We start from the raw sequence: 24,459 nt of genomic DNA on the forward strand, positions 1-24,459 counted from the left end.
ACAACTCATCTGTAAACTGGACAGACTGGGCCTCAGCACCTCCCTCTGCAACTGGCTGCTGGATTTCCTCAGCCAGAGGCCTCAAGCGGTGCGTGTGGGCAACAAGGTCTCAAACAGCATCACCCTGAGCACGGGGGCTCCACAAGGCTGTGTGCTCAGTCCTCTGCTCTTCACCCTGTTGACACATGACTGCACACCAACCTACAGCTCCAACCACCTTGTGAAGTTTGAGGACGACACAACGCTGGTGGGGCTCATCATCAAGGGCGATGAGACCCACTACAGGAAAGAGGTTGAGCTCCTGACCACGTGGTGCAGAGACAACAACCTCCTGCTAAATGTCAGTAAGACCAAGGAGATTATTGTCAACTTCCAGAGAGGCCACACCTGTCACCCCCCATTGACCATCGACGGCGCTGCGGTGGAGAGGGTGAGCAGCACCAAGTTCCTGGGGGTGCACATCAGTGAGGACCTCTCTTGGACCACCAGCACAGCATCACTGGCCAAGAAAGCACAACAGCGCCTCTACTTCCTGCGCAAACTCAAGCGGGCAAGTGCTCCACCACCCATCCTGACTACATTCTACAGAGGAACTATTGAAAGTATCCTCTCCAGCTGCATCACTGTGTGGGGCGGTAGCTGCACTGACTATAACAGAAAAGCTCTACAACGCATTGTGAGAACAGCTGAGAGGATAGTTGGTGTACCACTCCCCTCCCTGCAAGACATTTACACCACTCGCCTCACCCGCAAAGCCATCACAATTGTCAACGATGCAACCCACCCCGCGCACTGTCTGTTCAGCCTCCTGCCCTCTGGAAAGAGATACAGAAGTCTCCACTCCTGCACTACCAGGCTCACCAACAGCTTCATCCACCAGGCTGTGAGACTGCTGAACTCTCTTCCCTCCCGACTCCCAGCCAGCAGAATCACCAGATTGGCAGAAGTATAGGAAGACAGATTGGACTCTACTCCCCCTCACCCACACACACTCTCCAACAAAGAAACACTCTCTGAACCAAGAACTGAAAACATTCCTGACTTGCATTGCAATTGCACACACCTGCAACTATATATATATTTTTAGTATTTCTTTTAGCACTATTTATATTATTATATTACTATTTATTACTTTATTGTTAGGGCTGTTTTTGTTGTGCATCTGCACCTTATTGTTGTCAATGTCTACGCATGGGACAGTGTGAAACGTAATTTCAATTCCTTTGTATGGCAAGTACATTTGAAGAAATTGACAAATAAAAGTATTCTATTCTATTCTATTCTATTCTATCACACAGACCCAATGTTAGAAAAAATGTCAAGCAGATCTTTTAGAGCAGTCTAAAGCCCGTGTTTGGCCCTGGTTAATATGAATATGCACTACTGTCGCAGAACATATACGACAAAGAATAAGGAAGTAAACTTTAATCTTACCTTGATGTTATTTCTTTGATCATAACTCTATTTTTGGATTTTACTCTTAGTAACTTTATTTATGTAGCACCTTGAAACAGTTATTATAATCTTTCTCGGTGAGCACTGGAAACATTTTTAAAAAATCAATATTTATTACAGGAATAAGAGAAACTTTCTGCTGGGTTGGAGAAGAGCAGCTGCATGGCTGCAGGCTGACACTGCAGAGGCAAATTGTGTTAGAAAATGGACACTAAGATATTTTGATGGGTTTTCTCCACGAGGTTTAAAGAGTAAGTTACTCTCCCTGCCTGCCCTAAATAAACATTTGTCACACAGCCTCATTTCTGAGATTAAACTTTCCACCTGCATTAAATAGCAAGACATTCCTGCCAAAAATGAGTTTTAGGAGCATATTTGCACATGGATTAACGCACAAGTTTGTAAATTCACCTGAACTTGTCTCACTATTTTTTTCTCCTTTTAAGTTTCCTCAGATGTATCTCTTGGGTTAGCCTATTTAGACATCAAAACAGTAATAAATAAAGGCACTGCTGCTGTACAGGTGAGAGCTCTAAAATCAAACATATGATGAAAGAAACAAAACCATAGAGCAAGCACGGGAGGGCAAAAATGTGTCTATACTTTAAGTATTACCAGGGAGTCCCAGGCTTAAAAGCAAGGAGAAACTATTTTCCAGCTCAAAAATAAAATCTGTGCTCTAAAGGATTAAAATGGAGTGAACAAAATACTGTTCAACATTAATGCTGCTGCAGTCTGGGGTGAAGATGATAAACATTGCATAAGCTTAGCATTAGGATTCTTGCTTACAGGGTGAGATGCATATAAACGATGATGCAAGATTCAAACCTAATGGAGTAAAGACTCCTGTTTCCTGTCTCATGGTAGCAGGAAGTTTAAATTTTTATTATCCACTCAGGACCTTAACATTTCACTTTCCTCTAAAGGGAAGATCATATGCAGGAGATTTCGTTTGCTTGGGGATTGAGTAGATTACTTTGATATTTCTGAAACTACAACGGTTGGTGTGCAAATGACCCATGAAGAAAAACACCAGTATATACTTGACTATTCCTTGGCTTTTATTTAAGGCAGACTGAACCCAGTTCTTTAAGGAGATAAAAACTATTCATTATTAAATTCAGAGAAGTTCCTGGCAACTTATGTAAAAGAAGTAAAACTGTGAAAATTGACCTGAATCTGACAAACGGATTAAAAATGGTCCATGCAAACATATCTTGTGTAGTTATGAGCTATTTGAAATCGCTAATCACATTCTTTAATAATCCAACACTGGTTTAAATGCCAATGCTGCAGTTCCACAACAGAAAACGGTGGTTTCGGACCACTGCACAGTCAAAACTATTGTGACTGTGTTGCTTCAAAGATTGGGAAAAGATCTGCAACCACTCACCTTCAAAAGTGACTTTGATACGTCAAGACTGCGATTAAAAAGGGAATAAGAGTCAGTTTACTATAAATTTGAGATCAAAGGGCATCAAGTTAGCATTTAAATCTACGTGCAATTTGTTTGTGATAATACGGCGTTAGCTGTGATAAATTAGTGAAAATCACAAATCTGTCGCAGAAAATTACCTGAACCTTGAGAAAATCAGAACGTCTTCCACAAATGGACACATAGTTGCTTGAGCGTGGTGATTTCAAAGCAAAATAAGACTGAAGTTGCTGCTTGCTTTTGCATTCCTCTACTGCAAAATGACACGCCTTAAATCAGTTGCACTCATTGGTGCAGACCCGCTCGATGTTGCCAATTTGTCTGCTTTTATAAATTAGACGGCAGTTATTTGCAAACCTTCAACAATCTGTCTGAAAGTGATTGCAGTCGGTCCGAGTCAGCTATACCAGCTATGCTTAATCGTCTTCTGCCATCTTTGAATTTGAGTAATTTGATCAAATCCAACAACAAACAACTAGACCAGTTTTTACTGAGTATATACGTTTATCACAACGTTCATACAGGAGGTGCCACTGATTAGATATCTAGTTTTTGATGAAAGACTCCCACATAATCATGCTTGCTTTTAGCATTTGTAGAACATTTTGGAATGTGCTGATTGTGAAGTTCTTGGCCAATACTTTTTGTTTGCTTTTGTTGTTGTTATTTAATCCCCGTTTCTTTCTGTCAGACAAACTAACTTTGAAAATTTAGACAGTGCGAGGCTGATGTGAGACAACAGATGAACGTCTGCCATTGCCATCGGTAAATATTAAATGTTATCATTTTTGCTGATAGCTCAAAAGCAGTCAACAAGCAGGATTTTCAATTAACATATCACTGCATCCTTAGTGTAATAATATTAAAATTATACATGTTTGCATTTAAAAGTATGTTGATATGTCCCTGAGGTCACTGATGGCAGATCTGCAGGAGGTTATTGTTAGAAACCCTGAAATATCCCCAGAGTTTCTGTCTGCTGCCTGGTTTCTTATTCCTGTCAGTTGGCCTGGAGGGAGCTTCCCAGACCTGCTCTCATTGGACCTTATCTCTTACCCTGCAAGGAAGATAAAGCGTGGAAGCTATTTGGCTTGTTAATATACTCAGACACACACACACACACATCTTTGAGTGACAGAGGACGCAGAAAAAGAGTCTCTCCCTTTGCTCTCACATTTGAGTATTATCAAACCGAGGCGCTATCTAATCACAGATTAGCAGTTGACTCTGGCATGCCTATTGTTCAGCTTTCTCTCGCCACTCTTATCGCTGCCTTGTTCGCCTGTCATTCATTCTTTTTGCTGTCTTTTTTTAACACTGCTTTGTCTCTAATTTTTCTCCCTCTTTTATCTTTCCTTTGAATATACATGAATATATCGGGAAATGTTGAGTTTAGAGCCAGCTGGCTTAATTTAGCCTTCAAAATCTGTGTAATCTCTGTTTTGTCCACCACACCTCTGGGTAATTAATTACATATAGCATTTTCGTTAGAAGCACTTTATGAAAACCCGTGAACTTTACAGGTCTGTATTAAAGAAGGTGGCCCCTGTAGTGCTCTGAAGCTGAATGGCCACCTTTCTGTTGCCACAACAGCATTTTAAACCAATGTAATTAACTAACACGAATTGCCAGAGCGCGCACCAGCTCACTGTAGCACAATATTTCAGGTCCAGCCTCAAGGCTTTTGCACTCATTTCGAAACAGTTCCAGCAAATGCTCTGATTAAAAAGCTATTGACCCAAGCAGTTTCACTTTTCCCCAGCACACACTGTGAAATACCAAGCATTTCGGCTTAGTGTACTCATTTTTATTTAATTACAGCTCTAGTGAGCATGCTGTACCTAAATGTGGCATTAGAATGCAGCCGGCCTTTGCTCTGCTCAGCAGCGTGAAAAGACCAAGAGTTTCCTCTGGCGAGGCCGCGGGCCTGCGGGCTCATCCGTCAAGATGCATCTCTGGGTCAAGCCCAAGATACATGTAAAGGACGAGCATGGTGATATTCTGTGTTTTTCTTAGCCGAAACCAGCTAATAAACCTGGCTAATAAAATATTGATTGTCTGCCGTCTTATTCCTCTGTGTCAAAGAGTTTCATTGTTGTTTAAAAACTATATAAAAGATGGACGTCACCATAGGGCTTTCAGCCAGCTGTTTCTGATCGCCTATTTTTAAAGCCTCTACTTTGGTTCATTGGCTCTTCCAATTTTAGTTTTCTGTAACCAGACATGATCATATCTATAAAGGACAGCAGACTTATCAGCTAATATGAGCAAGTTTGGTTTAAAAATGAGTCACATACATACGTAAGTAATGTAAGTAACACACAAAATTGCCACATGGCTTTGAGATGGCCTCAGTTGGCCATTAGAGGAACTACAGCTTTTGTATTTCCCCAGTCAGCTTCACTTTCAGCTCAGTTGACACATGATCAGTGATGGGAATAACGGCGTTACAAGTAACGGCGTTACTTTTTCAGTAACGAGTAATCTAACTACCGGTAATTACTATTTCTATCGTTACAACGCCGTTACCGTTACTAACAAGAAAATGCGGTCGCATTACTGTTTTTCAACAAACAGACGGTTGAAGCTGTGTTCAGCTTACCGCACCTTATATCAGTTGCACGGAAGTAGCTGTAAGTAATCTGTTCGCTACAGCTTTAAGCAGCTGCGCGCGCTCCTGCGGACGGCAATCACTTTCTGCCCGACGATCACTTTTTGGCGCAACACCTGGAGCTAAGGGGCAAAACAATAGCATGAGTGTTGCTGTTTGACTAAGGAAGAATAAAGTATTCGTGGTAAGCCAATCACATGACCACTTCAAGATGACAAAGCAACAAGGTGACATATACCAGTTTTTAAATTGTGTTGATAGGCCACGTAAAACCAGAGTCATGATAAACAATATACGCAGCGTTTTTTCCTCAATAGTTTCATCACGTTTACTGTCTAACGACAGCGCTAGCATGCACTCTCTGCTTATGACCAAAAATACCCCAAACAAACAAAAAAATCTGCCCTTTCGTGTTGGTGGAAAAATGCACCATGTCGACCAATCAAAAATGATATGGCAACAGGACATTTGGTTGTTTAGGAAGAGGGGGAAACTTTAGGAGTGATGGTGAAAGAGAGAGCAGAAAAAAGAGAGAGCAAGTTTTGAGATGTGAGAGATTTGTGACATTTAGCGTGTTTGGAGTGTGTAGTTAATGTGTCGACTTGTGTAATTAGTGTGTAGTGTTGTGGCGACTGAGGCGACTGATGTCTCCAGGTAGAAAAAGGAGTGATACACCTGCTGCTGTCAGACCTGCAGGTATCAGGCTGTGATGTTCTCCTTTATAGTGGACAGAAATTATTTTTTTGGAGTGGCACAAATAATTTGTGTGGCATCTTATTGAATGCAATTACTTTTACTAATTACTTTTTCAAAGTAACTTGCCCAACACTGCACATGATAATAATTTGCTACTGGAAATGAGGCTGAAACCAATTAACAGAAAAACATAAACTAACCAGAGATAAGATTCAATATATTCAAAGAAGGATATTGGGTAATATTAGGTATGTAGTGTAAGCCATTGTCACACAGTCAAGAAATAGCTTGTTGAAATTGTTGAGCAGAATTAATAAAGATGGTTTAAAGCTATATGTAGAAAGTTGGACTACTTTCATGAAATCTACAGTTCACGTTGCTCCAGGCACAAAGCTCTTGAGGTCAGCTTTGAGTCAAACACGACTGTGTCCATATTGTCTCATCTTTGCAGCGGGGAAAAAAAAAAAAAAGCTCAAATTTCAGTGGGCGAAAGTGGGCCTTGCCCCGCGGCTCTGTGCTCAATATTAATGCCCAGTGCCAGCTGCGTGGCTCTTAACTCTTCACCAGGCAACTTGCTGCTCTTTGGGACTTACAGTCCAATTACATCAGCTATCTCCCAGGCTTTGTTAGCAGGCCTCTGTGTGTGTATGTGTAAATCTGTACATCTATGCATGTGCAGCAGCTGAAGTCCCCTCTGATGCCTTTTTGATGTTATACTGGTGCTTTTAAGGGCTAATACAGCATGCCAGTCTTTCTATCGTGTCTAACCTGGCTTTGAAAAAAAGTATGTGTCTCGGTATGTGTGTGCCGTCTCACTGTGGAGATCTGAAGACTTTTTTTCCTCTTGCAGACAGCACTTTGACAGGTAGCTTTGTCTAACACTTGTGCTACACAATGCCTAAAAGATCTTTGTTCTCTGCTCAGCCTGTCTGTCTGCCTTCCTCTCCTCCTAACAGCTTCTCTATTTTTTTTATTTTTCACAACAGCAACAACGCTTCTTTGTTATTTTAACCAAACGTACCTGATTGATTGCCCCTCTGTCAGCTTGTTTCACTGTTAAGGATGCGTTTATTAATATAAAAATTGCCTCCCACTTACTTTGGATGCTAACAAGCTGTGCCGACTTGACGTTAAAGCCACCCTAATCAATATTTCTAAATTCGTGGTGTTTCCGAGGACTGTTTGTATTGGATAACAAACATGCATCCCTCTTAGCTCCAGAGAGAATTTAAACATCTTTCCACTAATTGTTTTGTTTTTGTATAACGGCAGCTTTGCCTTCATTCTCAGCACTCTTATCAATAAAACTCTAATAAAGCCGCAGTAAACTCGCTGTATGGGGTGCGCCAATAACAACTCAAAACATCCAAAAAGACCACAAGCTGAGATTAGTGTTCACAAATTCAGAGTGATTGTACTGCCTGTCTTTAACATTCCGATCTTTCTTTGTAGTCTTTCACTGTCCTCTGAATCGCTGAGCTCGTTATTTATTTATTTTTTAAATGACAGATAATAATGTTTTTGGCTGCTTATTCATCCAGTGGGAAGTCCATCCCTGGTGAATGGACGATCAGAAGATTTTTGCCAGCAGAGAAGTTGTCCCCCCTGCTGGCTATTAGAAACAATACAGGTTTAAGGCTTTGCGTTTCAGGTGTTTTCACGCTGTCTGTGGGTTCCTGCTGACATTACATCACTCATAACTTACTGGATTAATCCTCTTTCCAACACAACAAAAGTTGCACACTGTCAAAGAGCTATAGCTCAAGTTAGAGTCATATAATAATCTAAAACTAACATTTGGATATTTGACTTTTGGTGCTCACTGCATACTGAATGTCCAGATCACAACATGCCTCTGGTTTTATTGTCATTATCCATTAGCCTCATTAAATGCTTTGTTTTTCAAGTTAGCACCTTTTTAAAAAATGTGTTCTGTTTTTTTTTGTTGGTTGTTTTTTTTTTTTTACCTCATTGTTAATGCATTTAACCACAGTGTGCGCCCTCCCTTTTTTTGTGTTAGCCAACAAAACTGACAAGGACACACCTTGTTTCGTACCTTGTTTCCCACTCACTGTGCACTCCCTTAGTTCATTTAGCTGCACTCCATTAAACATTATTTCCACTGATGGTCTTCATTGAAGATGTTATGTTTAGGCTGTTGCTGTTACATTTGACTAAGATGTTGGTGTATCAAAGTTAAAAAAAAAACGAAGTTTTGTGGTTGTGTCAAAATGACAGTTATCAAAGGCGGAGACAGAATCCTGTTGGCCGGATTTAAAGTAAATTCCTCGGAGCTGTTGTGTCTTTACAAAAAGCCTGGAGTAAGGCATTGATTTTGATGTTTGTTGTCTGTGTCTAAATTTACCAGTCGTCTAAACACAAACTGTTCTCTGTAGACTTTCAGTCTGTCACTTGCAAGAAACCCCTATAAGCTTGCTATGTTTTGTTTTGGTTTAGGGTGTTTTTTTGGTAGGCAAAAAGACACCAAGAACTGAGTGGTTTCACAAGAGAATTAAACTTTTTAAACTTTTTTGGGGGTGTTGTTTCAAAATATGGAAATATCTTTTCTGTTTTTTTAATCAATCAAACCATCCACTAGGGCAGGTCTTTTTGCTTGAAAGCCTAATTTTTCTTATCGCAGACCTTTAACAAGAAGGTCTCGCCACAGACGTTTGCATTGACTGACATTTGCCAGAGACTCTGTGACATTTAGTCCCGCGTGTGATCCATTTTAATACTTTTGATTTATTATACCTTTTGAAAATCAGGTCTGTAGCTTATTTGTCACCACACTGAACAAACCAGGTCATCGGTTCTCTTGTGGTTCGCAGCACTTTACAAGCTCCCTTTTCTCATATTAGAGGCGCCCAGATGCCCACGAGGTTGGGTTACCATGTGGGTGTAAATCCCATCAGTGGTCAGGCCTTTTGTGCATGACGTTGCTCCTGCTCTGCCCCTGCATTTTATTCCCTATTTAGCCAAATATCACCCCCAGAAATGATCTTAAATAAATATGTGTGACAAATATCACACAACAGAATGTGGAAGACCAATTTCAGGTGTTTGAGCTGTGAAATGAGTTAGCTTTGCTTTTCCTGGGGTGAGTCAGCCTGTTTATGATTTTTGGCCTTGGGGAAGTGTGCGTATGAATATTTGACATTTTCTATCACATGTAGAGCTGAGCGATATGAGATTTTTTCATATCACGATATGTTTTTTTCATTTCAGTCGATAACGATATCTATCACGATATAAGCCAAATAACTATATTTGTAAGATTTAAATGTGCCGTTGCTCACAAGTAAAATGTGAAATAATCAGCAGCTTGTTTTGATTTAAATATTTATTTCTCATAATAAGTTCAACAGGGTAGATGTACTTAAGGAACATGAGACTTTTTCAGATAAATAAAGGCAAATATTGCAAACTACACAAAAGGCAGCCGCTAAAGCGTTTAAGTTTCAAAATAGAACAAACGAAACAGACTAAATTGTCAATTCCACTTAGAAACAAAATATTAATTCTAAAAATAAATCTTAGTTTGTTTTACAGAAGAACAGACAAAACTGACTAACTTTTGTCAATATCAAATAAACTGAGAACTAAAAGGAAATTCTCAATCTCTCCTTGTTGTATAGCTGAGCTTTTCAAACAGTTTTAACAGTTACTTTAGTCTGACAAAAGCCGAATGACGAATTAGCGCTTCCAGTCAGACACTGAGGCTACGTCCACACGTACACGGGTATTTTTGAAAACTGAGATTTTCCGTTTTCGTTTTAAAAAATAATCTCATTCACACATAAAGGCAGAAATGAAGGAAAACGCTGCTATGAACATGCCAAAGCAGCAGGTGGCGCTAGATTCCTAACCGTGCGGAAATGTTGGCCAATCAGAAGTCTAGAAGCCTCGGCGGGAAAAAGTAAACAAAGCTGGGGCATAGAAGCAGAACCGAGTCGTATGTGTGGAGGGACAGTAACTGTGTGTATATGTAAGCATTTAAACACTGCAGAGAGTACAATTAACAGTAACAGTATTGTAGAAATTCATTTCACCGAAACAATAACGTGGCGCACAGTGTGACGCATGCACCAGTTTATTGTATTTCCAGACTTGCTTTCGGCACAATTTACAGTGCACGCTACTCTGTTTTTTGTCAGACTTGAAATAGCCGAAATACCTTCACACTACGGAACTTCTATGGCTCTTCCGTTCGACAATCTCTCCGGCATTGGAACCATCATCTGTTTTCTCTTAAGGTCACGCTCGGTTGATTTTTCTAGTCGGCACACTCATTTCCTCCATTACGCGCTGGCTCCATTACCCGCTGGCTGCTTCCCAAACAAACACACGTGCAGCTTGGCACTTGTGCTGTACGTAACAAGTCACGCGACGTGATGCTGCGGCTGTGATTGGTTTGGCTCTGGGCTACTTAATTTGGATTGGCTGACCTTTTTTTTTTTTTTTTTTTTTTTTTTTAAGAGGACAAGAGCGGCGAGGTCTATCGCGATAGCTTAATTTCTCTATCGAGTAAAAGTTATATCGCGATACATATCGTTATCGTTCTATCGCCCAGCTCTAATCACATGCAAGCCTTCCAGTCTTTTAGCTCAGTCCTGTTCTCTGACAATACAGACTTTCCACATCGACATTTAAATGATACCTCACTACATTGAACGCTTATTCACTCTGACTCTGTCTCTTTTTCATCTCTACTTTTTGTTTTATGTTTGAGAATATTTCCATTTGAATTATTGAGCATTGTTTGAATTAACTCGTTTGAGTTCGTATGCTTCCTGGTTATTCGGAAAGTGGCTGCTGAGGCTGGTGAATGGACCTTAATCACAGGTTACGGGCAAAAAGATTAGATGGGAGATGTTTCGTGAAGCTGGGAGTGTTGGGTTATTTAAAAAATTCTGTTTAAGATGATAATCAGCATTTTTCCTGACTCAAACTAGGCCCTCGAGAGGGTGGGTGACTACAACTTTGATAATTAAAAATTCTATTTATGAAAATCCTGGTCAATGTTACTATCGTAGACTACAAAAACATCTTTCACAGGTCATGCAAACCACACCAGGATGAAGCCGCCATGTTTTAATATGCATATTTCCAACACAGCCCTCTTCCCCTGCTGCTGGGCTCAGAACTGTTTTCTGTTTGTCAGCAGTTGAATGTTGTTGTTTTTTTTCCCCCTTCGACAGGTAAAATCAAATGTGAGCAGGGAAGCAAAAATCCAATCACAAGTAGCCACTTGTGCATTTAAAATCAGAATATCATGTGTGAACCGCAGTGTGTCTCAGCTGGATCCAGAAGCGAGCTGGATATGAGATCTCCCGTCTGAACTGATTCCCATCCTCCCACTTCATTACTCTCCCTGAGTGATATAAAACTCTTCTGCTGACAAAAAACACACAGTGTCCTCTGACTTTTTTCTTACATTTCAAAATGAATTGATTAGTTTTAGACATCGATCCTTAAAAAAAGTACTATAGTGATACAGGAAATCGATACAAAAGGCTTTTTGCATGACAAAAGTAAACGCTCATTGCAGCAGAGCATTAACCTAAAATTACTGCTTGATGCTCACATTGCAGTTTTTATCCCTCCAGCCCATCCAGTTGTGCACTCCTCCCCTGTAACTTTCCTACAGAGACGGCAATTTTCTATGTAAATTCGCTTTCTCCCGATCGTCTTCATTTCCATACCAGCGCCGTCAAAAGAGCTGACTGTCAAAAGTGTGCCGAGTCAGCACCGACTGTGCCACGAGAGAGCAGAGGAAATAATAACGTCAGTCGATCCTCTTTGCACCTGTGCACGCACATGTGTGTATGTGCGTGTGTGTTTTATTTTTTAATACACAAGGCGAGGATTGCTACTTTTGAGATGGAAGATAAAGCCAAAGGTTTTACCCGTCTTAGAAAGAGATTCTGCTTCTCCTATCAAGTGTCAGACTCGAGAAAGGTTTCCAGCTGTGAAGCCAGAGGTGATCCAGAAATTTTCTGTCATCTTTGTTTGACTGACATGAGCTCAGCATTTCCTTGTTTTTTCTTTTTTTTTTTATTGCCTTAATACCTGTTAACAGAGTGTATTTGAAACTTTTCTTTTTCTTCTATGAATTACACTAGATTCACTAATAGATGAGTAATGTTTGAAATAACAGCAGAAGAAAAAAAATAGGTTTGCATAAACAAAAACTGCGCGCCCTTTAAAAGTTCTCATGAATGGCATCGCTGTTACGGCTGCCAACAGGAGACGTGACATTATGATCCCGATTTGTTTAATGTAGTGAAAATTAAAAGCAGTGGTGGAGAACATGACAGTGGAGGCCCTTCTTTCAGGGTGGATAGAATGAGTGGAGCATTGTGCTAACTTTGTGCGTGCTTATATGTACCGCATTCATACACCGTGGAAAACGGACGCATGAGAAACACAAAAAGGCCACATTCATTATATGTTCTGTCATAGTACGCTTTTAGAATAAACTCAAGAAGCATGTAGTGGCTTTAATTATACTGAACATAGCGAGATGAAAGAAGAAGCCTTTAAAGGAGCTCCAGCACGGAAGGCTAATTACTAAGTGAAGACCAGTCTGCTCTCAGCTGCTATACAGTACCTCCAGGCTTGACGTCTGGCCCAAGTTGTATTGAATTAGGGCCAATAGATTAGCCAACAGTGAGCGGCATCTGTTTTGCTTTTGTTTTTTATAACTCAGAGCTGCATTCGACTCTGTCAGCGCACTTGGTGAATTTAGCCAGTCATTAGTACAGAGTACGGTCAATAAAACATCTGTACATTATTCTGCTGGATTCAAAACTGCACACAGTAGATGACAATCTGAAAGGAGTGGTTTGAAAACAACAAGATCTCAAGTTTCAGAGGCCAAAAGTTCTGTTTTGTGTCTACTACTGATTTGTATTTAATGTACATATTTAGGTCAGTCTATGGTTAAAAGTCTTCATATTTCTTATGTCTAATAAAGTGTCCAAATTTTAGATTTTTGATTGATCCATTTTAAATGAGCTTGGGCCCAAAGAAGATGGTAGTTTTAAATTGTTGTAAATGCAGCGGTGAGCTTCTGGCAGTGGTTCTTAGAAGTGTTCCCGTGCTGTGATTTCCGTAACTCATCGTGTCTTTTTAAGTGCAATTTACTGCCTTGCAATCAGTGCGTGCTTACTGTTGTCACCATCAGGAACGGTGGCGGGTGCCAAAAGTGACGCCACAACTGCTGGCGCGGCCTGCTTTGATGTTGTTTAGGCATGCCATGCATTTCTCGTTTTCTCTTTTTAACTTGGCCTAGACACAAGTTTAAACTTGGAGACAGTTTTACTCTGTCTTCACTGCCATTTCCATTATATATCACAGCAGGAGCACAAAGGTTCCTCGAAAACCTTGAGGACAAACCCCTCAGCGACTGCTTTGTTTCCTTTTTTAACTTCTATTCTTTTTTTTTCTTTTGAGTTGTGACACATGATATTCATTAGAAGACTGCGACAAATCTAACACAACTTTGTTTTAATTTTCATGCTAAAGCAAACAATGCAGGGGCCATCAGTATCCGGTCCCAATGGAGCACGGGTTCTCTTTTAGCCTGGTCCCTTTCTCTTGATCCTGTAAATTTTTAATTATATTGTGTCTCATAAATAATGTCCCAAAATTCTTGCAATGTTTGGTTGAGAAATGTTTTCCTTAAACGACTGAACAGTTTTCTCCTGCAGTCTTCTTTCTTCTAAATACATACATACGTACGTCAGTGTTACAACCTCATTAATTATGAGAAATTTGACCTTTTTTTTTTGCCCTTACCCTACATAAGCAATGTGTAAGGGCTCCAAAAAGACCTTTCAGACCTTTGCAGCGCTTGACTCTCTCATCTTTTCACTTTTTCCAGTTAAATGCAGGCTTTAAATACTTGTAGATTATTGCATTATTGGTTGTTGTTCCTTTATATTACACTATTTATTCTCACAATAACAGTGAAATGTTCACTGTCACTGGGTGACATTTGGGACACAGACCACAAAGGACAACTTGCATACATTATAGCTCATATCAACAAACTCTCTGTCAACATGTTTCATTCGCCGTCACCTTTTACGCTAACAGCCGACCCTCTAAACGAGAGGTTTGTATACCCTTTTGTGTGTTATCATGGCTGACAGGTGGCCCCTGCCGAAACAGCACAATAACTCTGGAGTTGCTCTCTCTCCATTTTCTCCATCCAGTCTCATTAGCATTCAAACTGCTTCACCTGCAGGGCTCTTTAGTAGTTGAGGGTGAGTCAGAGTTTAATTATTTTGGACAGTAAAAGGATTTTTTTTTTTCCAAGGTGTAGTCTGGACAGATCCACCTTTTAACACCAAAGTGACCCTGGAGGGGGAAAGAAAACATGCTGTAAGAGCAAATGCATTCATGGGGTCAGGAAGGTGCCAGCATATACCAGTGAACTGTAATGCTGAAGTTCCTTTTTCTCAGTATTTCCATATCATTTAGATAGACTTGGAGGAGAGTTCCCCTTTAAAAACCATCAGTTACGCTGGTTAATATTCCACCCTGAGGCATCCTGCCCGGAAATGTTTTTATACCTTGCAGGTATTTGCATTGCCAGCGTTGCTTCCTCCTGTTGTAATTCAAGGTTATGAGTTCAGACTCTGCTCTGACCCACACAGATGACTCAGTAAGTTATAGTCTGGGCTTTTTGCAGAACTTTGTACGGTTTTACTTTTATTTGTATATCAGACAACATGTAAATCAATACTGGCATTTTTTTTCTGTTCTTAGTTTCGCTCCTTCCCATTTGCTTTCCTTAAATGATTACAATTCCATCTCCCATCTCAAATCCGTGTTTGTTTTTCTTCCCTCATTCATCCTACTTTTTCCTTCCCCAAAGCAAGTTATTAAACCCAGAGTGAGCGAGCGAGTGAGACGGACACAGACAGAGAGAGAGAGAGAGAGCGAGGAGGACAAGAGCAACCATTCACACAACAGCAGGCTTCTTAACTACCGAAAGCTGTCACCTCCTCAGAGTGGTTTGTGTGCAAGCCTCTCCAATACAGCTGTCAGGGCAGCAGTCTCCAAACGGGCCTCCTTCAGCTGACACTCAGTCGTACCCTCGCTTATGTTTTCCATATTCAGTCTGCACTCATCGCTGAATGGATTAATTAATTCATGAAGTGAACAAACATCACACTTCTGTGTCCTTTTAACTCTGCGCTAGATGTGCAGCCCCACGTACAGGGTAGGGAATGCTGTGTGGTACAGGAAGAATTAAAAATTGGGTGTTTAATTGTCAGTTAGGAAAGAGAAAATCTTTATATTTCGGAGGCAAAATTGAAGAGATATACAGGGAGGTGAGGGTGGACTGTTTAAAACCAGCGGCCTCACAGAAAGCTAAAGGTCCCGGCACAGTGGTGGGTTGGGCAGTTGAAGTCTGCTTGTAGTGATGTAAAACCATGTGTTTAATAACAATAAAAACCCATGTTTTGCCAGGTACAGATCACACGTTAACGCCACATGTCAACCGAGTTCTATGGATATCCCACATCATCACCATTTAAACCATTTGTTTAAAGTCGGACTGGACGGTGTAAAAAGAAGTTTGTAAAGGTAGTTTCTCATAGCTCCATTCTGATGCTATTAACTCGTATTCATGACACGGGGTGCGATGCAGTGCTGGAAATTGATCTCGCCAATCAGTCAAACTGTGTTGGCCTGCTGCATTGAGTTTGTTTTTACAGACAAAGACAGACAGTAAGGCAGGAAGAAACAACAACAGAAAAGAACCACACCAAACCCCAAATCCACAGCTTTGGGAACCTGTGTTTTAAGCTACTTAATAATCAGTGACAGATGGCTGAATAAAAACAAAAAACAGTCTTTAAATTAATCATGAACTAGTCATGTGTCTGTAAATACATCTGGGTGAGGATGCTTTTCAGTTTTGTTTATTGCCAAGATAACAGAGCAGATACAGGGCAGGAAATGAAAGAAAAAGAATGAGATAAAATGTGAGTGTTATATATGCATGAGTAGAAATTTGAATTGAAGATGGGAAAGGGGGGAAAAGGGGGGAGACAAAGGAATAAATCAATTTTCATCAGGTGTTTAGCAATGATGAGCACTGTCAGTGAAATGAGGAAGAAAGACGGAGGTGGTGAAGAAGGACAGAGGGGAGGAGAAGAGGGTAGCGTGTCAGGATCTGGGAGGGAGGGAGGTGTCGGCTCGCGCCGTCCCCACAGACGCCGCTGTAATCTGGGCCACGTGTCCCAGAATGCCTGCTGGTCACCCAGAGGCTTGGCTGGGTGATTCATCTTAGTTAGGGAGCTGTCCAAGCGACTCCCCGCGGACTGCAACACATAATCGTACACGCAAAACACACACACTGCAAACATATGTGGTTAGAGAAGAGGCGGAGGTTTGATTGACTGAACACCCATACTTAAAATTTAAGGTCCTTGGTTCCACCTTCCACTGTCGTCTCCTCACTCTAAACATAACCTGAATCTTATAAATGACCTTAACTCTGACCAAAAACATAATAAATCTAATTTATCTCATTCATATAAGTGCGCACACCTGTCAGCTATACTCACAACAGGAAAACACACTAACACTATGTTAGTTATTCTCTACTCGGAGATTACCGAACCAGGTGAAGCTTAAGATTGTTACGAGGGCCATTATCTTCTCCACACAGTTAATGCAGCTTTTACACAAGCATGGCTGATGTCTGCTTAAATTCTGCATGTTCTATCATCTACCATCTTTAGTAACAACCTTAGGCAAAATTTACTCATCACTCCCTCATTTTTGAAACGCTACAGCAACATACGGTTTAAGAGCTTAGCTTAAAACTTCATTCTTGAGCTCAACTTTATCCCATACAGAGCTGCAAAAAATAAATAACTATTTAATTATTGATAAAAAAAAGCTATTTTTTCTCCATTAAATTATTAATTATTTGGCCTAACGAAATGCCAGAAATACTATAAACATTAAGTTTTCCAAGGATAAAGTTTGTTACCATAGAGAAATAAATGTGAAATAACTTGAGAGCAAATCAAAAACTAATATATATATTTTATATATATTTTTATATTTTATATTTCTTTGATGTTCCAATTGCTTAACTGTTTAAATGTAAGTAATCCTCTTCAACAATCTTCAACACAACACAGTGATGTTCTGGACATGCTGTCACAGCCATTGATTCTTCACTTATGGTTGATAGCTTTAGGTAATCTTGGAAAGACTTTTAAACGCGTGAATTTACAATAAGTACTTTGCCATCTTTCACTTTAATTGGTTTAAATAATTTGGATATGCTGAACATTTGCTTGCAGCCAGCCTAATTAGTAGTTCTCATTTATTGTTCCTGTACTTGAGTCCTTTTTATTTATGTTGCTTAGCAGTTCGGTTGGTAAACTCCAAATTAATTGAGGCTGTTGTCTGTAATTTTAACAGGCTATTTTTAATAATGTTTCGTATTTCACTGCAGGACTCACTGACGTCATCTTTCTCGTTTTTGTTTCTTTAGTGTTCCTGAGATCTAAATCTCGATCGTTCCAGAGAGCAAAACACGCATATCAGTGTTAATGCCTGTGTTTTACACCTCATTGACAGGTGGCCGCCTCATTTGTTGACAGTGATGATAGCCAGTCTTTACCCTGTGGAAATAAATCAGTCTTCTTTGTGTAAAAGCTGTATTGACGGGCCTGATGCTCTCACATTCCCTGCCTCATTTAGTTAAACCTGATTCAGTGGCTGATGTTCAGTGAATGTCTCAGCATGCGTTTAAGTATAGGACAATGTCACGATTTCAACCACTAGCTTTTCACACTGAGCTCAAGAAATCAATGTTTAACCATCATTTCTACTCCCTTGTATTCACTCTGACGAGATCTTTGAATAACATTTCACTGTGTGTTATACTTGTATAACTATGCATGTGACAAATAAAGAACCTTGAACCTTGAACCCTTGAACCCTTAACTCATTTGTAGACTAAAGACCAAAGCCAAACACATCTAATGGGAGGAAAGTAGAGTAAATTTTCCTTCTTTCTACCTCCTTTGTTAATGGTTTTATTGCATGAAAACCATGGGAGTGTGTCACATTCAGAATAGAGGTTTCTGACACAGCTTCACCTACTTCCAAGGTTCATGGAGAAGAACAAGGCTCTAAAGAGGCTCTAAAGCTCCAGCAACAGTATAAAGAGCAGTTTTATTACTTGACCAGCGTGTTTTGGGATCGGTTGTTGATGACCCTGATGAAGGCCACAGGCTGAATCATGTGGTCAAATATATTACACTTTATATTGCAAGTGTTGATGGAGCGTTGACCTCTTTAAACCCCATTCAGAGATGAAGCCTAGCAGACAGCTAGCAGGTATAAGCTGCTTTTCAGTTGAAGTAGCAACTCCCTTAATGCACACTTTAAACCTTAATACAAATTAAACAGATGAGTTATTAAAAAATTGGACCTTTTAACATTGTGTTTAATGGAGATTGACTCGCTTTTCGAGCAGGCCTCGAGTGGCCATGACAGGAGCCATTTTCAAATGCGAAAATAATACTTGAAAACCTATCGTAATGACTGACTGTTTATTAAATATGAAAAGATGAATACTCTTTTTTTAACTGTTTGATATAGTTATACAGCATAATACTCTGTATTTAACACAGCTATGTGCTTGTTCAGATGACCAGGTTGTCTCGCCGTAAAGGGCACACAGAAAACTCCTGGTACTTGAGCTGTTTGGTGTGCAGATTGATCTATTTTCACGTCTCTAAAGCAGATGCATCATGAGTTATTGGATGCTGATATGTGTTTCATCCATTTGCTAGGGTTAACATATGCAAACAAACACACTGGTGTGTTTTCCTGAAGCCTTTGCTGTCAGAAGCATCGAGGTGTGAAATGTGATTATCAACATCAGCTTTTACTACTGACATCAGCCACAGGTTTTGCGTGTGCTTTTCGCTTTCTGTAGTACTTATTAAAGCTTGTTGGCAGCTTGCTTGATGGCCTTGGACGCGGAGTGTGTTTAATTCATTCATGGGCGCATCCCTGGGAGTGTTTTTATTCTTCCCCTCAGTGTGCTTCTAGCATTATTAAAGGCATTAATCACTGTGATCTGATGCCTTGTTACGACACGGCTCTGCTCCCACTGCGCAGCTAAACACACACGCATTTCGGTGTCCACAGTGCCATCAAACATCTTGGCTTGAAAGTACTGCATTGTGAAAGTCTCCTTGGAATACAGAAGGAACCCGTATGAGCAGATATATCAATGTTTTCATCTGTTAAATTATTTTTTGCTCATGCCGTGAATCCTGCACAAGAATCCGTAATCTTTAAGGGAATTTTTTAACAGAAAACATCGACTTTCAGATCTGGCTGCTTTGCTGTTTCTCAAATTCTTGTTAATATCCCTCTCGGCAAGGTGCATGTTCTTGAAATCCTTTTTAAGTCCTCCACCATCCAAACTCCATCCATCCACTTTCTTAACTGATTTTCCGATCCGTGAGAAGAAGTCACAGGAGCAAAAAAGGAATTAAAATGATCCATATTTTTTTCTTCCAGTAGAGGGAGATATTTTAGATATTTCATTTTAAGCCAGCATGAAATAATTTCAGGAAAGTGTTTAAACAGATATTAACACATTTACACTTAAATACACATTCGCCGCCTAGCTTAATGGTTTCTATCCATTAAGTAACCTGGAACGAATGTACTCTGTATGTTTTTTGCTCATTGCCAACTTTGTGGCTTTAAGTATTTTATCTCCCCCTGCTGGTAATGCAACCTCTGCATGCGTGTCCATTTCATGTTTTGCAGATTACACGTTACATCTATTATACATTTTGTTATGATATTGGGTTGGTAACTGTAGATTTTCAAGTTGATACGCCTCAAGAGGTTCTTGAAGTGTTAAAAAGCCAGTTTTCCTCATCTCATACAAGCATTTTGTCCTCTGTATTTTTACCGAGCTACTACTCTGCATTTCCTCCACTGTAGTAATGTAAAACACTGGTGATTTGAAACTAGCCCATTCGAAACTCGAGACTCAAAGTCTACTGAATTTAGCATGCACTGTTAGGTAATAACTCAGATTTAGGTGTGCACGTGTAATAAAGAGTAAACATGTTTGTTCAGCCTGGTAAGAAATATCTCCTGGCTTTTCTCATCACTTTTTTCATCTTTTTATGAATCTCTGTTACTTTATATTTAAAAAATCTATTAACTTTTGTGTTTTTTCTGGTAATGTATAAATAAAAAGAATTAATTTAATCTTCACTTAGCAAAACATGTTACATTTGTTTTAGCTCTGGCTAAAGACTCAGTTCCTTCAATTTAGTCAAATTAAAAATATATGAAATATAAAGAAATGTGTGTCAATATTTGGTAGACCTCATAAAGTCTGATATATTGGAAATACTCAGGTGTAGCCTATCATCAGTCTCTGTCTGCATGTCAGGCGGACAAAAATGTAATAGGAGAAACATGGCTCATCTTGACGGTGTCAAACACATCGACACGTTGCTCCGTCTCACACGAGGATATCTGACATTTATTCCCAGAATGCCAGCAGTTAATTTTGGCCACATTTCTGTTACCTCTCTCGCTACTTTAACTCTCAGTAACCTTTCCTGCCTCTGAATTTTGAGGAGAAAGTCATAGAGTTGCCACATTGTTTTGACGAGTGGCCTCTTGAGCTTTTCTTCTTCGCAAATCTTTTTCTCCCTCCTGCCCCCGTCTCTCAGACCCCGCTGAGTGGCTGATCCCTCGAGTACAGAGCTGCCAGCTCATGACGCAGTGTGATACTGCACTGTCTCTGACTCAATGTGTGTGTAAAAAGACACATTTCCACATATAGTAGAATAATGCATGAATAATAACAACAGAGCTCATTAGCAGTAGTTGGATAGTTAGTCGGTCCTTTATTCGTGGTGATTAAATACCAATTTGGGGTGATCATCATCATCAGCCAATTATTTCACAGCGTCAGTCACAAAATATTGGAGGAAAGCTGGCGAATTAATCTCCTTTAGGTATTTGTGGCTAACTGTACACTGCTGGTGACATCTGGTTTCAAAAACATCAAGATGGAGACAGCAACTCCATCTTAATACTGTGAACATGCAAATCTGCATGTGCTATTAAATTCAAATAAGCTTGAACTGGCTTTGAATGGCAAAACTTTACATATATTTTCTACCTTGTTGCAAGACTGCGAGCTACATAGCAGCCTCTGGTTGAAAGAAATAGCGCTATGCAGTTCAGTCACACATTTCAACAAGAAACATCTCTGGTGTTGTTGTTTTTTTCTCCCCTTATGAACTAAGGCAGCTCCCAGAAGTGGGAATAAGTCTCACATGTGCGAGTCACAAACAAGTCTAAAGTCTTAACCTTCAAATCCCAAGTTACTGTGGGGAAACCAAGCAAGTCAAGTCCTATGAAATTCCGATGATCTATCCCAGATTTCACATTTTCTGTCTTGCACTGGTCATGAATGTTCAAAAGATATATATATATATTTTAGCAATAACCCTTGGAAGCTTTCTGATTTTTAACATTTTGTGGTCTCAATAAAAACTCTCCTAACAGCACAAAAACAAGAGGATTCAGAGGTGCTGTTCATGAGAGGTGTGGCAGGATCTGATTGACTTGAATCTGTGGGACAGGTGCCACTTAATTCTACACCTAGAGTCAAGTTATAAGAAAAAAGTCCAAATCCATGTGGGCTGCATTAACAGACATGAAGCCATTCTCATTCGTGTCAGTGGGCAGCAGCACCAGTTTGAGTCAAGCCGGTGAAACCCTGGCAGCAGTGTCAAACTGTCCACTACGTCTTAGGCCAAATCCCATTTCGTCTTTACTGCTTTAGTACACTCACACCAGAAGCCAAATATGGAAGTACACTTCACTTTTACAGCCAACAAAATCAGACACCTTGGAGACAACCAAAGCCCTCGGCTAGAACTGCTACAAAGCTGTCTTGTCAGATTTGCTAACACAAAAGATTAGACTGGGAATTTAAATGCAATTGATAAGAGATCACCAGTCAAGGAGGAAATTTGCTGTTGTGTTGCTTGCAGCAGAAAACACCTGAACTGTGCTTAAAAAAAAGGGGAAAAAAGTGGAACCAAGAACGTGATTAGCACAAGTTTTATACAGGTTAAAAAACAAATCAAGTCTTACGTCACGCTTTTAGGCTGTTACACAGTACTGCAAACAACCAAGGAGTGGTAGACATCCAGGAAAAACACCAGATATTACCATATTAATCTAAGAAGAATGAGCATTATTCATTCCTGTGGAAATTGAAAGAGTTAAAAGTGCACAAATCCACTTTTATAGGGCATCATTTCCCAGTTTCCTGCAGGTCTGAGCTCCAGGTGTATTTGCTCTTGTTTTCAGGTTGAATATTCATGACACTATTTAAAGCCACACTGGGCCTCTGTGGTGGGTCCAAATGGATCTGAAGGTTACATGCATTGAAAATTCAACTCTAGCAGTCCATAACTGTGTAAATTGATGTTAGTACACTTAAATACACACCACAGGCTTGTGTTTACCAGCACAGGCTGTGATGTCTCACCCTGAAAGATACCAAAGGGATGAGAGGAGATCAAAGATCCGCGAGTCTGGCTTTCTCTGGATGGAAGGCTGACTCACTGCTGGTTTTTTGGTTGTTTTTTTGTTTTGTTTTTTTAAGATGTGTTTTGCTTTCACGTTTAAGCTAAAGTTAAGCGGTTTTCTCCTTTTAGCCTCACAGATTGTGATAGAGTTGCAAATCTTACTTTCTTTGGGCAATCAGTTTGGTGAAAGCAGCAGGAACACATTAAATAGAGGGGAAACGAAACATTGCTGGCTATATAATGGCAAAATGGTGAATTAGACGTAAGCTGGAGAGCCATAAATCAGTTTTTTTGTAGTGAGAAACTGTTTTTAAGATATCTATGTTGAGTCAGCGACGTTTTAAACAACTAAATGGGCTAAAGTTTCCTCACATTACACATGGAAAACATCAGTATAGCTCCAAGCAACAGTAAAGCAGGCAAGGAAAGATACTGGCAAAAACATTACTGGGATAAAAGGAAGCAGACAGGAAAGAGGAAAAGCCTGGAATAAAGGGATAAAGAGTGGAAGGATGGGGGAAGCACTGAGCTACAGGTGTAAGCCTTGGATTTTGAGCAGAGATGGAGATTCACAAATGTTGAATTATATTTTCTGCTGAAAATTCAAGGAAATGTAGAGGCATACATCAGCTGCTCGAACCATCTTGTAATGAGTTGCTTGTTTTTGTTCTGTTTCTTTCTCAGGTGTTTCGCAGAAAGGCAGTGGAGTTGGGCGAGAAGCTGCTGCCTGCATTCAAAACGCCCACCGGCATCCCCTGGGCTCTGCTTAACCTCAAGAGGTAAAACAAACAGACAGCACACACACTTGCTCTTTGTCTCCCAGCAGTCCACTTTCAGGCAGCAGGTCTGTTTTGATGGCCTGATGCTTTAAGGGGCGCCATGGTCTACCCCTCTCTGTTCCACTCGCACACACTGAGCTGAAATGCTTTAGTCTTACATGACAGAGCAAACTTGTCAGACAGAAACTGTTTGATTTTTTTGCATCCAGGGCTTCATCCTTGAAACTAAACTGCATTGGAAAAGACAAACCCAAAGAGGTTGGGGTTACAGGCTAGTTACATGGCAGTGCTGGTGATGTTTCCTTTCCTCTGGCTGAAACCCTCTTTGTGCTCCACCAAAACCTCCTCCATATAAAAAAAAAAAACCCTCATACTTCTATTTTAACATTTTTTCCATTTGCAGAGATATAAACTGATTTTAAGAATCTAAAAACCGACTTTTTTTCACTCATCTAATTTCCAAGTAACAGTCATTACTGGTTTGCTTTAAAAAATTGCTTTAATTTGACTTTATTAATAAGGTCATATAAAAATCACAGGTGTCTTACCTGTGGGTTGAACCTGCTGTTCAAACCTTTGTTTAAGGTGAGGAGCTAAAATGCTGCATTTCAGATGATGGATGAACCGAGCGATTAGAGGGTTAAAATAAGTAGGGATTATTTTGGACTCTCAGTCATGCAAAGCTACTCAAGCAGAGTCCAAGAAAAAAAATGTGCTAAGAACACAGTTTTATTTATATATATAAAATAAAATGTGCACAATGCCAAAATTAGAACTTTAAAGCAATTAAAATAAATTCCAACCAATAAGCACATAACATTTTGGGGTCTTTAATAATAATAA

The 24,459-nt window shown here is 40.0% G+C and overlaps 1 protein-coding gene across 1 annotated transcript in view; it reads left to right on the top strand.

Annotated features, from left to right (window-relative positions):
• The window catches only part of man1a1 (mannosidase, alpha, class 1A, member 1), a 165,103-nt gene that overhangs the window by 101,061 nt on the left and 39,583 nt on the right, over positions 1 to 24,459 (top strand). The window contains exon 5 of the mRNA XM_082504948.1: positions 23,522 to 23,616. Within this exon, the coding sequence (XP_082361074.1) occupies positions 23,522 to 23,616 (95 nt within the window). The remainder of the gene's footprint in view (positions 1 to 23,521; positions 23,617 to 24,459) is intronic.

This window comes from Aulonocara stuartgranti (assembly GCF_965226115.1).
Source record: "Aulonocara stuartgranti genome assembly, chromosome: 15".
Lineage (NCBI taxonomy): Eukaryota > Metazoa > Chordata > Actinopteri > Cichliformes > Cichlidae > Aulonocara > Aulonocara stuartgranti.